At 37.4% G+C, this 14,823-nt stretch overlaps 1 protein-coding gene across 2 annotated transcripts in view; it reads right to left on the bottom strand.

Annotated features, from left to right (window-relative positions):
* Positions 1 to 14,823, bottom strand: part of LOC139140596 (CMP-N-acetylneuraminate-beta-1,4-galactoside alpha-2,3-sialyltransferase-like) — a 30,434-nt gene that overhangs the window by 5,070 nt on the left and 10,541 nt on the right. Inside the window, exons 4-10 of one of the 2 annotated variants that reach the window (XM_070709940.1) lie at positions 13,994 to 14,026; positions 7,676 to 7,756; positions 7,032 to 7,141; positions 5,995 to 6,055; positions 5,442 to 5,537; positions 1,447 to 1,624; positions 411 to 563 (exon numbers count right to left, since the gene is read on the bottom strand). In XM_070709940.1, the coding sequence (XP_070566041.1) occupies positions 411 to 563; positions 1,447 to 1,624; positions 5,442 to 5,537; positions 5,995 to 6,055; positions 7,032 to 7,141; positions 7,676 to 7,756; positions 13,994 to 14,026 (712 nt within the window). The remainder of the gene's footprint in view (positions 1 to 410; positions 564 to 1,446; positions 1,625 to 5,441; positions 5,538 to 5,994; positions 6,056 to 7,031; positions 7,142 to 7,675; positions 7,757 to 13,993; positions 14,027 to 14,823) is intronic. The other variant, XM_070709941.1, reaches the window with a different exon arrangement.

The following is a 14,823-nucleotide window of genomic DNA, read 5'->3' as shown; positions in this document are numbered from 1 at the left end:
ATCTAGTCATTACAGTTAGCTCTTTCATCACCGTGGTTTTGTCCAAAATTATTTTCTGTGGTAAAGTTGGACCTACACACAAAAAGGACTGATCTCATTCAAACGAGTTTGTACGTTCACTCAGCTAATATTGCACATGATTTGTCAAAAATTGTCCCTATTTTTTCCCGAGTGTAGTATGGATCATGAAATTACATGTACCCTTTCAGACTCACTATATAAGTTCATCTACCTTGTCAAAAATGAAATATGATCTGCCAGTCTGGTGGTCAAAAGTCAAAAATTTGCTATCATGGATGCTATGTACCGGTATACGTTATACTGAATTAACGTGATAAATTGACACGCGAGACAGATACATGCTGTGAAACTCAGATCACCAACTTGCTATACACAATTCTCACACCTACATTGGTGCCAATATATTCATATGCTGCCAACAGAACAACGTGGGGATTGATAAACCGAACATTCTGCGGACTCTTGGCCAGTCCCGCTGGTACAGACTTCCAGTATTTGTGGTTAGACCCTATAGTGAACGATGAGGCAATGGAAGGTACCTCCTGCAAATGTATGGGACAGAAAAAATTAATTGTAAGACATGAATATGAAACACAGTACTGGGGGGTGGGATTGGACTTGAAAAGAAATTGCCATCTGCTAGAGATGATATAGTTTCGAAGTGTGAAATGTAAGAAAATGGACAATGTGAAATAGCACGTGCTTGACTCTGGTATTTTCTCTAATATAGTAAATGAACTTCTTTGGAATAGCTGATGTAAACATTACTGATTAAACTTTGAAATGAATCTTGAAGTGTATGACACAAAAAATACATACAAAACTGCATCAAGGCACAACTGCATCATTTTAACAAATCAACCATCAATGTAGCAATGCAAATAGAGGTAGTATGCACCTCGAAAGTGAAAGACTTAAACTTTCACTCAAACTTTCCTCAATGAAACTTTCAATATTTCTCTCGCCAAATCCAGAATAAAAATCAGGGGTCAGCATGCAGTTTGGTACTGGAGAAACAAATTACCTAACATTTACCAATATTTGAAATTCAAAATGGCCCCATCCCTATGTTAACTCTATGGGAAAATATAACATTTTTGGTTTTCAAAAAACTGAGACAGTGAAAACTTTTCTTTCACTAAGAGCTTAAAATTGAGCCTCCACAAGTGGTAAGATCAGAAAAGCATTCATGCCCAAATATCTGTCCCCGGGACAAGTTCTACCTTAAAGCTGTAACTTTTCATTTATTTTCAATGTCAACTACACTTTCCGGGTTTACCAGACCAAACTAAAAGAAAATTGTAGACAATGGCAGTATGGTACATTTGACTTGCAGAGACGCAGTGTTGACAAGCTAAATAATGAGTCTTTCAACATGCTTTTTAGGGGTAGGACAAGGAGTTTCACAGAATTCATTTCACATACATTTTTTAGGACAGCATCCAACCAATAAAGATCTGCAACTTTGTAAGCAACAAAGACAACATCCGAGTCTTCCTCAAGATCTTCCGGTGTTGAAAAAGCAGTTTCTGGATATTGAAACCGGAATGAAGTCTTGCTCCCAATATAATCTTCATAGCCTTTTATTGGTGCGTTATTCATTCTGTAGAATCAGGAAAAAAGTTACATTTCAGACAGTGAGTACTTTATGCAAGCAGATAAACGAAGAAATGACTCAAACTGCCCCTCACAGATATTTGGACTCTCAAATTCTTTCAATGTTTTTCTGGTCTACCACTTGTAGAGGCTCATTTTAAAGTGCTTGGAGTGAGAAAAATTTTCAATGTCTCAGTTTTCCAAAATTCGAGTCAGAATACTATATTTCCCTATAGAGTTAACACAGAGATGGCATTTCAAATATCAGTAAAGGGTAATTTGTTTCTCTAGTACCAATATTGGCACCATTACCCCAGATTTTTATTCCTGATTTGGTAAGAGGATGGTTGAAAATTTCATTGAGAGACTGAGCAAAAGTTTATGGTCTTTCACTTTCGAGGCACATTTATTTACCTTAAAGGGAAACCTAAGTCCAGCGACATTGACCGTTTATCCCTTCCAAAGTCACCCTTGAATAAAATGCAGCTCAAATTTGCAACATAATTGCACGCGCCGACGACTACGGAGCGACAGAGCGACGAAAGGGACATGAAGTAGACGACATTTATGGAAATGAGCTCGGAATTCCATGGGCGCGAAAGGGCTCATGGGAGGAGCGTGCGTGACGTCATCGGCGATACACGAACGTGTGTGACAGCTTACCAAAGCATTGGAGTCTATGACTGCAGCAGTGCAGTTCTGCACGTTACGACTCTTTTATGTTCAGTAGCATAAAAAATGATTAACTGTTGTTCACTTGAGTGCAAAAATCACTCAAGGAAGAACAAACTGAGTCAGCTTTTATCGTTGTCCCACAGAACAGCTTTTTCGAAGACAGTGGCTACGAGAAAATCGGGCGAGTTTTAAAATCTTTAAAAGATAAAAAGTTATGTTCTACTTCTTTCATGATGATTGTTTTATAAGGGATTTCGGGATTCTGATACCGATACAAGACTATACTACACAATGCGGTTCGTATCTTGACATGCTGAGTCAGCCTACTATCGCCGGTTTTAACCAGATAAATATTAATATTGGCAATTTCGGGACTCTAAAATCCGAAGACGGAAACTACACAAAGCGTCTCTTATCTCGACAGCCCGGGTCTGCGAAATCGCCGATATATACCCAATAAATATAGGCAATTTCGGGACTATATCTGGTAATATTGATATAACAAGATATACTGGAATGACTTCTCGCCTATTGTGTCTCGGCATGGCGGGTCTGACAAATCGCCGATATTATGTTTACCCGATAGATATCAATTGCGCCGGGACTCCTAGGCATATGCAGACGATTCAGTGTGGCTGTTTTCGGACGACCTCGGTTTTCGGACATTTAATGACATGCTGTTCGTTGTACTCACTTCGCTCTGTATTGATAGTGTTTTACAAGTCATGTGACAGCATATTAGGTCAAGTGACGCTGTTGTCCCGTTTCGGATATTTTTTCGGTAGAAGCTATTTCGGGCTACAAACTTAGCCACACCGTTCGATACAAGGTGTCGAACGCAACACACAGAGACGCTCATGTCCGATATTTAAGCGCCATACACGTCGAAATAAGCTTATAGTTGCGTCGTCCATGGATTAGACGTAACTAATTTATCACATATTTTTACAAACAGTTTTCTAAACACATCGAAATTGAAAATCGGGGGTTTGAAGTTTCAAAATATCAATATTTAGCCCCTATAATCACATTCGAAATACGACGTCCGATTACTGCGATAGCAGTCCAATTACTACGCACTCAACATGGGGTCAACAATTTGGCAACTTTGACCCCCTAAATAACACTTCCGTCCTGTTAACAGTTTGAGGATAAGCGCAATAAAGTTTCGAAGGATATGGTAATAGATTTCGCAGTGCTCGTCATTTATGAAACGGCTTTGAGCGAAATTCACTACCCTGTCCGAAAACTGTCACTAGATTTACTTGCACTGTGTGGTGTCGGCACGCCGGGTCTGCGAAATAAGATAAATATCGGCGACTTAGGACTTTAACTCTGATACTAGACGATACATTGTCAAATTGAGGGTAAATGTCCGATGTATATCGGAGATTTCACCACCTAACAGATCCGACTACCTCTGTCCGACTCTAAGTTCAAAAATAGCATCCATGGCCGGTAGTCAAGAATACTGTATGTTTTACATTATTAGATTTATTCATGCACGAAATACATGTTTTACATGCAAAGCATTATTTGTTCATTAAATGTCCACACGAACTTTCATACACTACTATCGGGACTTCGGCGAGAGGCCGATCGGATATCACCGTGAGTTTGGGAGGGCCTTGCACGAATTACATTCTGTACAGGTAATACATTTTTACTTGGCGATCGATCGGGACTTGAACAGAGGACATATCGGACATCATCGGGAGTTTTGGCTGGTCTTGTATGAAATACATTCTTTACAACAATAGACGATACTGTCTTTTTTAAATAGCGGGCAAATATCCACTATATCGGAAATTTCATCACTTTGTAGATCTGAGTAAGCCCGACTTCCTAAGTTCGAAACGAACTTCGAAAAATAGACGACACTATAGATTTGTCGAATCGCGAATAAATATTTTCCGATACATATCGGAGATTTCGCAACCTTAAAGATCTGGCCAAGCTCGACTTACATGGTAACACCATAGACCCTCGAGGGTCTATGGTAACACATACAATCAGTCAATCCTTCCGTATCATTCACGAACCAAAAATTAATTTTAAGCGACTGGTAAAGAAAAACTATGTTTTAGAAACGTAGCGTTGAAGGATCGCAGGGTCACTCAGTGTCTCCAATTCAGTTCGGGGTCTGTACAAGCACAGTGACTCCCTTCGTGGAATCATACACAAAACGCAAACAACCAAATATGAACGATGTGTGGAGATGCTTTCATGATATCTTGGTTCAAATTAGTATGGTTTGATTTCAGTCGGGGAAAATTAATACTCGATGTCAGAAATATCGCTGTCCGAACTCTCCATAGTCGTCTTACAAACGCGCTGAACTGTTTACAGAACTCCTTCAGCTGCAAGCTACAATCGTCTGTATCGCCGATGACGTCATGCACGCTCCTCCATGAGCCCTTTCGCGCCCATGGAATTCCGAGCTTATTTCCATAAATGTCGTCTACTTCAAGTCTCTTTTCGTCGCTCCGTAGTCGTCGGCGCGTGCAATTATGTTGCAAATTTGAGCTGCATTTTATTCAAGGGTGATTTTGGAAGGGATAAACGGTCAATGTCGCTGGACTTAGGTTTCCCTTTAAGTGAACTCATCGCTAGAAGTGTTGTCATGCCATCACTGTCTTGGACTCTATTGTACCTCATTAAACCTTTCACCTCAGCTCTTTTGTGTTTTGCTCATCTCAATGGTTATTAATGGTGAGATTCTGTGTGGACCTCATTACAGGGAACAGGGGTGAAGAGTTGAAGTCACTGTGCCTCTGGCAGTAACCAACCTTCTTACTGAACACCTATGCACAAAGTTTGATTTGGATCTTTGCGCATCACCTGATTCTGCCGTCTCGTGCGATTTGAATATTCATGATGAATCCATGACAACAAAGTGAAAGAGAAAGAGAGAGAGAGAGAGAGAGAGAGAGAGAGAGAGAGAGAGAGAGAGAGAAAGACAGCGAGAGAGTGTTCACAGAATCCAAAAGGAATTTTTTCAGTGGTAATATCGCATGGTTTTGGGGCAAGATATGGACATACAAGGCATCTTGTGAACAAAGTTGGATAAAAATGTCACTTTTAAATGTAGCAGTGGAAAGGTTAAGACATGTAAACTTGTTATGTTCATAAAAATTAAATTTTCTCACCTGATGACAATGTCATATGTGTCGATAGTCTTTCCGAGATTATGTCCCAGGCTGACACCACCACTGGCAACTAAAATACATCTTTTACATCCTTTCCTATTATTGCAGGAAACGAGAAATAAATCAAATATGATACATAAATATCGCTCAAACTTCAAAATGGTTAATATTTTACTTTGCATGCATACACTGTTTCCTTCGGCAATTTTTCTCACCTTTAAAAAAAAAGTGTTTCCAAATGAGATAAAACAGTGCCCTGCACATCAACTTTCTCTGTTACAACACATGAAATACTGCCAACAGTATCTATTTTTACAATGAAACAAATGAACCTGATAGTGTAGCAGTATAACAAATATTTTTCCAAGAGGTCTGATATGAACATATTCAAATCCTGAAAAATTTTTGTTGTTTAGCTTCCTATATGTACATGTAAACACTCAAAATCTTTGAAGCATATCTCTTTTACATATCATGAAGGAAGTGGTGTAACTCAAGACTATGCCAAATCAAAATATCTCTCAAGAGAAAAAATATAAAATATCAGCCTTACCCAAACCTGTCTGGCTTGCTAAATTCTGATAATTTGTTGAGAATGCTATCGAGTAATTTTTCTGTGAAAAAAAGTCAAAATTGACACACTTATTTGAAAATCAATTTTTAAGGGTTAATGTGCCTTGGGGACAGTTATTTCACACTTTTAAACTTTTACAATTCTGTTTTGGTCTACCATTGACTGGGGCTTATTTTGAAGCTCTTGGAGTGAGTACAGTTTTCCCTACCTTAGTTTTTGTGAAAATTGGCAAAGTTATTTCCCCCATAGAGATAACAGCTTTTCTGAATTGAAATATCGGCAAATATTAGGTAAGTTATTACTCTAGTACCAAAATTTGGACATTGACCCCTGATTTTTATTCTAGATTTTGAAAGAGAATGGTTGAAAGTTTGCTTGAGGAAAATTGGAGCAAAAGGCTTTCACTTTCGAGGCACAAACTACCTTGAGTAACTTTACCTCACTGAAAACTTCCCAGGTTGGCTGATCAATTATACGTAACGTTTCTTACCAGATTGTGAGATACAGTTGTCAAATCCCTTATGAAAAAATTGGTCGATGAATTTAATTGGAAGAGAGACAAATAAAGTGTACCAAAAAAGTTGCAAAATGAAGAATGTCTCTAAAAATGATAAATGAACTTTATTGATGATTGACAATGAAACAGTGTTACAACACCAAATACATGTGGAGATAATTAAAGATATCGATGGGACATGTGCATGACTAATGTAAAATATTCTTTTTTCAGAATCATTAAAAATTAAAATTGGAATGTATATAGGATTACAGATAGTTGTGAAAACGCTAGCAGTGATAAAGCAAGTACAGGTTGATTTTATCACAGACTAATACATTTCATTATTTCCATATTATCAGAGACACTGATAGGTGTCATAATAAACTATTGAGAAGGCCTACAGGCAGGCTTGCAGCAGTTCTGTGGCGTTGACCCCTGACCCAAGTGCAATCAATAAGCCACAGTATGGCTAGGGTATTCACAGCTAAGCTACACATAAAGTACCCGGTATACTCACTATTGCCTTTACCCAAGCCAAATGGAAGCTTTAAATTATGGAGTGAATCCCCACTGTATTTCCAAGATTCATAGCTAGTGTTCATGAATAAGTGTTCAGCTGGATTAAATCTGAAATCATGAGAATAAGATGACATTTTAGTGATGTAGCCGTGATTGTTAAGCGTTTCCTTTTGCCCGTACCATTGCTAAAATTATACACATCAAACCCAGCCATTAATAAAATACCAAACAAGCGAAATACGCTACTGTGCTACTTAGGCTCAAGTTTACTTCATGGTTGTTTTCAGTGTCAGACTTTACGGAAATTGCTCTAACACATTCCCTGGTAATGACTGATTCATGCAAAAATGCATATCAGTAACCTCTGACATGTACATTTTTGATGTCTGTCTAGATGGCCTGGCAAAATTTATGTACAGCAGTTTAATATACTTCAATGCTTTCTCATATGACAGATAAAAGTCTGCCTGGTTTTGAAAACTGTAAATGTCTCATGGAAATGGATCTCAATGAAGTGTGGAATATGCTTGTGATATGCTTTCAATGATAATTATAGTGAAATAGCAAAATATGGATAACAAAATTATAAGAAATTAACTTTTTGATAATATAAGGCTCATTTTCCATTGTATTGATACTTACGATGGGTGAAATCTTGACATAGCTGACTGAACATAGCCAGGTACACACTCCTCTTGACCAAAATGTTTGCCATTGAAAGGTCTGAGAGGGAGACAAAAAGATACAATATTGTAAAAGTGAGAAAGGTCTGGTTTGAGGAATGTCAAGTAAGTAAAGTGTCTAAATCGACCATAAAAGCTAATGCAATACCAACGGACAAACACAAGTAGTTGCCCATATGCTAGAAAATTCCAAATTCACATTCTTACTAGCGCAAAATTGTGTAATTTACCTGTACTTGTTTTGCTCTGGGCATACTTATGTAACTATAACTAGGAGTTCCAATGTTACCAAGGTTTCCCTCAGTACATCGCTGCAATCATATCAGGGTTCTGAAATGGTACCAGGGTTCCTAGGGATTTTCCCAATGTTCCAAAATCTCAGAAAAAACAGGCTTACCACAGGGTCCTGATATTTGTATAAAATCAAATCTGGTAACCTAGTAAATTTTTATTTCCATTGGATTTTAACGTTGTCAATAATTTAGATACAACCTTTAAAAAACATGGATGAGCTGGGCATTTTCAAAAAATCCTCTTTAGCGTTTGAAAACTTTAGGGTTTTGGCAGGTCGGTCATCTAAATCAATGCTCAGAGAGATGGAAGAGTAACCTTGATGTGCATAACTTTCATGAATTCCAGATGTTTTCAATAAAATTTGGAAGCATTTAAAAAACTTGTTGGATTATATCTAAGCAACCATACATCTTTATGCCATGAGATACATACTTCTAAACTTGGTACAAATTAGATCACATGTATCTGTATTTTCATTAATGTTACACACTCACCCTATCCAACATTGTTTAGCACTGAATCATTTGGTATTGTATTAAAGGTATACAGTCACCTGTAATCTAAATATGCCCATACCGGTATATGGTCAAAGGGGCGTACCTTGGTATTCAAAATGCCCATGTGAGGGCGCTGTTTTTGAAAAGCGGCCACCCGCTTAAAATCTGTGATAAATGTCTTTTTCACTGTTAAAGCAATATGAGCTTAACATCTGTACAAAGTTTCATGAAATGTGATGCAGTATTTATTGACATATCAGCCTAATTATGAAACTTCAATAATTGACATGATACTGCTACATGACGTGAAACAAATTGACGAGCATATGTATGAAATATGTCAATGTCCTTGTACCAACTTTGAATGATACTGGTGGAAATATGTCTGAGTTATTGAACTGTACATGAAAAAATTGTAACAAAATCGCCGCCACGCATCGATATTTGATCTTACTGTTTAAAAAATCAACACGTATATGTATGACATAAGTCAATGTCCTTGTACCGACTTTGAGTAAAAGCGGTTGAGATATGCCTGAGTTATGGCTCTGTATATGAAAAAATCGTAATAAAATGGTCGCACGGCAGCCATATTGGATCGTATCACAAAACAAATTGACGTGCACATGTATGACATTTGTCAATCTCCTTGTACTAACTTAGAATAATTTCGCTTGATAAATATCTGAGTTATGGTTCCGGACATGAAAATATGTAACAAAATGGCCACACTGCGGCCATATTGGATCGTATCACAAAACAAATTAATATGCATGTCTATGAAATTGGTCAATCTCGTTGTACCAACTTTGAATAAAATTGGTTGAAAAATGTCTGAGTTATGGCGCTGTACATGAAAAAATCATAATAAAATGGCCGCTGGGCAGCCATATTGGATCGTATCACAAAACAAATCGACGTGCATGTATGACATAGGTCAATGTCCTTGTACCAACTTTGAATAAAATCTGTTGAGATATGCCTGAGTTAGGGCTCTGTACAGGAAAAAAATCGTAACAGTATGGCAGCATGGCAGCCATATTGGATCGTATCACAAAACAAATTGAGGTGCATACCTATGACATTGGTCAATCTCCTTGTACCAACTTTGAATAAAATCGGTTGAAACATGTCTGAGTTATGGCACTGTACATGAAAAAATCGTAATAAAATGGCTGCCTGGCGCCCATATTGGATGGTATCACAAAACGAATCTACGTGCATATGTATGACATAGGTCAATGTCCTTGTACCAACTTTGAAAAATACCGTCAATGACGCTGTACCTTCTCTAATGTGTGGCCAGGTCAGGTAATTGGTTGTTGGCATGGAGTTGTTGGTAAATAGTTGATGATGTAGGGGCATGAGGTGGGATATGGACCCAAAGAACCCAAAGATGATTAAATACATCAATCAAAAAAATTCTAAGCTACAGTATAAACTGCCTAAAGATAGTTCAATGTGGAAAAAGTTAAACAATTCAGAAATAAGAATTAACAGTCCAAAATAGTAATGACGCACTTCCTTACTGACCTGAGTGCATGTGAAATACACAACCTGGCATCTGTAAATTAAATGTATACCAAGTGATCATTTCCAGTCACTTTTAACTGTTTTTAATGGATTTTCCAAAGAGTCCTGTGGAAATGATGAAAAACGCTATCTGGTCTTGTGTTTGTATAACCTCATGGCTGATAATTGTCATAGTATTGAAAAAAAATTGAAAGTGAAGAAATTACTGTTTTTAATAGGCATATTTTCCTTGAAATACATGACCGTGTAAAGAATATATGCTAAAAGTGTTTAAAAGTAAATTTCTTTTCAAAAAATAATTTAATTTGTGACCAAAGGATTTTTATTCTTTGAGTTTACAAATTCAAACATTGCAATTTGTTCAATCATCTTGTGCAGTGCAAAATTTATAAAATGACTGAAAAAAAAAAAAAATTGGCAGAATTACAGTCTTTGTGATGTAAAATTATGGTGTGACATCACGATAATTGTTGATCTGTTTGAAGTACTAATATACTATAATTTAAAAAGAAAAATTCATGCAGAAACGGTAAAATATATTGTCAGCAATGTAGTGTTAATTTTGACTTTACATCAAAATATGCCTTTGCTGGATACCAAATATATAGGGCGAAATATCAGCCATGTTCAGCAAAATCCACACAACAGCATTGATCCTTTTCTAATTTGATTTGATTTGCTTATGTTATCCTTGTATGACAGTCAGTACAATATGGAACTTGAACACAACACAGTGAATAAGTATGCTGTAAATGAAATGGTGTGGCTGCATCCACATGCAGCAATAGGAGTGCCTTTGTCTCTCACCCCTCATTTCCAACCTGTCCCATCCCTGAAAAAATAGTTTGGTCTTATATTTATAATGTTAATAATTTCTGTATGTGCGCATCTCAAAAACTTTTGATCATAAACATTTTCATTGTTTTTTATAGCTGACCAATCAGTTAACCTGTTTATTTTGAATATTTGCGCATTTTTCCTCAGTATTTGACCTTTTCTGAATACCTTCTTATTCAGTTTGTCATTTTCTAAAAGTTTAAATGCTCGAGCTCCATTGTGTGGTCAAGCTTTCCACAAGCATCAAATGTGGTACTTCATATAGGAGGGTCTGCCTCTAGAGGGCGGCATCATGAACACTCCTGTGTTTGTTGGTTAATTCCTCCACGTAAACTTCTGATTGTACTGTAAACATTGAACATGCCGACGTCCGATTTTCCTGTCTAAAACTTTCACTCATTTTCGTTCATATGACTCTGAAACTCCAGGAAACGATTGGAAGAAAGGGTTATCTTGAAATATTGAGGTACTCGCCGATATTTTGCAAAATTAAATGAGAAAAAATGCAAGGAAAATGCCGACAGGCTTACACAATGGCAGTTTTCAGACTCGGAGGCATATGATCATCTCTGCAGATTATGCAACAGGCCCAGATCACGTGAGGCCATGAGGGGATATCCACGCAACTCAGTACCAAACACTAGCGCTCACAGAGTGAGCAAACACAAAGTGAGTACCCCTAACGTCAGCTCAGTAGTCTGTAATAGATTGTAGTCAACTAAGAAACCTTGGAGAAAGGCTTAACACTGTGGCTATGCCGCTAAGTCCCTTTTGATTTTTGTCATAGCTCAAATCGTTCTCCCACACCTCAACCTGAGCCATGAACACCCCCACCAGTTTATGATATGACCCATCACAATGGCATGACGTCAACGGATCTTGACAGACGGAAGTCTTGACAGACGGAAGTCTTGACAGCAGCATACTGGTTTTCAACTCTAATACCTTCTCTGTCTATAAATAGACACGAGAAGGTAATAAAATCGGTTGACATATGCCTGGGCAATGGCTCTGTACATGAAAAATCGTAACAAAATGGCCGCACGGCAGCCATATTTGATCATATCATAAAAAAATCGACGTGCATCTGTATGACATATGAAGTAATCCTTGTACCAAGTTTGAATAAAATGGCTCCAGGCATCTCTGAGATATCTGCGTGAACGGACGGACGGATGCACACACGCACGGACGTATGGACGGACGCACGCATGGATGGACACATCCACTGACATGACCAAACCTATTAGTCCCCCGGATGGTGTCCATGGGAACTAATTAGCATGTGAGTCGTATGAGAGGTTACACTGGGACAACAAAACCTTTAGCTGAGCTTACTCAAGTTACTGTATACATATTGCATGATGCAAAAATATCTATCCATAGTACAATGCTCATGACAACATCTACCTGCACATCCATGCAAAGTAATAAAATTTCCTTTTATAATATTATATAGGGCTCAGACCTTGGTGTCGCGCCAGGGGTTAAGATTGGCAATGTTATTTGTATTGATTCATGATAAAATAGAATTAATTGTCACTTCATGTACGTTTGTATGACAACTATGCCCAGTTTCCCTCTGATGAAAGCAGTTCACGTACGTACACGACGTCAAACCCTGCAGCAGTGCAGGTAGGCCTATAGATTTTCAGTAATGTCTAAAAATTTTGGACAAAAATTGGCAATTTTTACCATCGTAACAGCCTATTGTGTTAAACAAGGGACGTGTTATGCCATCATTACCATTGCAATGGTAACCGCACTGCCCACCTTCCACTTGCAAGCTGAAAACTAGAGCGTTCCGTCTAAAAACTGGCCATTTTTTAATCTAGTTATTGACACAGGGGGAGCTTTTCTAAAATTCAATCCAAGCATTCTTTGCGTATGCTGCCGTTCATATCATATGCATGACAGTTTTCTCCAATTTACTATTTTTTATGCGTGATATTAACGATATTTTGTATGAGCGACAAGGTGGATAATAACACTAACTGGCTAATAAAAGATATTTTTTTATAAATGGCATGTTATAATAAACTGCACGTTTCATATTTGTTTGTTTACGAGTGCTCAAAAAAAAAAACATGGCGGCGCCCATGAAAGTAGGGTACACTTCCGGTTAGTCGCATAATATATTATGAATATGCGCATGCGTAGTCAGTAAGCCGCTGGCGGGACTATTATTCTTTACAGCTTAAAGGTATACAGTCATCTGTAATCTAAATATGCCCATATATGGTCAAAGGGGCGTTCCTTGGTATTCAAAATGCCCACGTGAAGGCGCTGTTTTAAAAGCAGCCACCTGCTTAAAATCTGTGATTGGTTAGATTTTCTCTTTCCATGGTAACTGTGGCAAAATTGGAACAGGTGACAGTTTACCTTTAAAGTACTATACCTGCATACAGTAGTATATGGTAAAAGATGGCAAACATGCAAATGTACCAGCTATTCTCACAAAATTAGCCTGTGAGTCATTTGTGAGGTTACACTGGGGCAACAAAACCCTAAGCTAAGCTTACTCAAGTTACTGTATATATATTGCGTGATGCCATAATAATCTATCCATAGTACAGTGCTCATGACAACATCTACCTGTACATCCATGCAAAGTAATAGAATTTCCTTATATTATTTTTCACAGCTTAATACCAACAAGAAGCCATATTATCATGTACTTCATAGCAGACATATCATATTATAATCTTGAATAGTAAAGATGCTAAAAATAAATTTCATAAGATTGGTTTCACAATTTTGAAACTTTACCATTTTTGTCTACACATCTTTAAAAATGCAGCTTTTACATTTACCGGTATTTGCTGGAAATGTTCCATGCACTTTATTCCCTCCTGTTGAGCTGATTATCCTGAACAGCCTATTGTGAATTGTATACTGGTATACTGCAAACTCATGTTTCTTTTACATAATTTGTTACAGATAATGCTATTGATATAAATATTTGACCCTTGTGTTGCAGATGGCTCATAGCGCAGAGGCTTATGCCAGTAGGGTCTGACAAATTTCTCTTCCTGGCTCATCAAATCAGTACGATGTTCTACAAGGATATTCTCAAGACCTACTTCATGTTATTGGCATGAGGTTCTTTCACTTACTTTACTGGGTGTCTATCAGCATATGGTGGATCTCTAAAAGATATAAAATTTTAATATACACAATACAAATTCAGACTGTGATTACATTGATGGAAAGAGCATTGATCTTAAGTCAATAACATTATTTATCTATTGCATTTCGTTAATAAATACATGGTTTGTATGTTTATCATGAATGATCATAAGTTTAGCATATATACCAGATATCATATATAGCAAATTTCAAAGCTGTCAGATGAGTAGTTTTGAAAAATATGGTTTTTCAGGCCAAGAATCACAAACAAAATAGCGTTCAAAATGCTACATCATAGATTTCATTGCACTTTAAATGGCTTCATACCAGGTCTTACAAAGTAACATCAGTACAAAGTTTCATGGCTCATGGACAAGCTCAGCATCACTCTGGAATTGAAAATTTTTTGAACAAAAATGGTAACAAATTGCATCACATCGATTGATCACCTCAGGTAGCATCGCATCCCAGAGATTGCAGCTAAACGAATGCACATCTCATTGAAAGTATCAATTGGTCACATTTTACTGGTTCAAAAGCGAGGTTGGATTGGTACAAAATTTTTAATTTTGTGAATAAGTAGTAACGCTTCCTGCTCAAAAACTACTCCGAATAAAGTATTGTTGTTTCCGCACATGTAAGTATGCCATTCAACTATCCTTGTTTACGCACATGTCCAACAATGTCGTCCTTTTCTTACTTTCCTTTCTTTAAGAAAATGAGCCTCTAAACCTCGTTATTCCTAGTTCTCTATTCGATACAAAGGTATCCCTTTCATGATCAATTTCAGAAAAATATTCTGATGTGACAAGTGTTT

This window comes from Ptychodera flava, chromosome 9 (genome assembly GCF_041260155.1).
Source record: "Ptychodera flava strain L36383 chromosome 9, AS_Pfla_20210202, whole genome shotgun sequence".
NCBI lineage: Eukaryota > Metazoa > Hemichordata > Enteropneusta > Ptychoderidae > Ptychodera > Ptychodera flava.
Note: the sequence above shows the minus strand (reverse complement) of the source record. Positions and strands in the feature narration are given on the sequence as shown.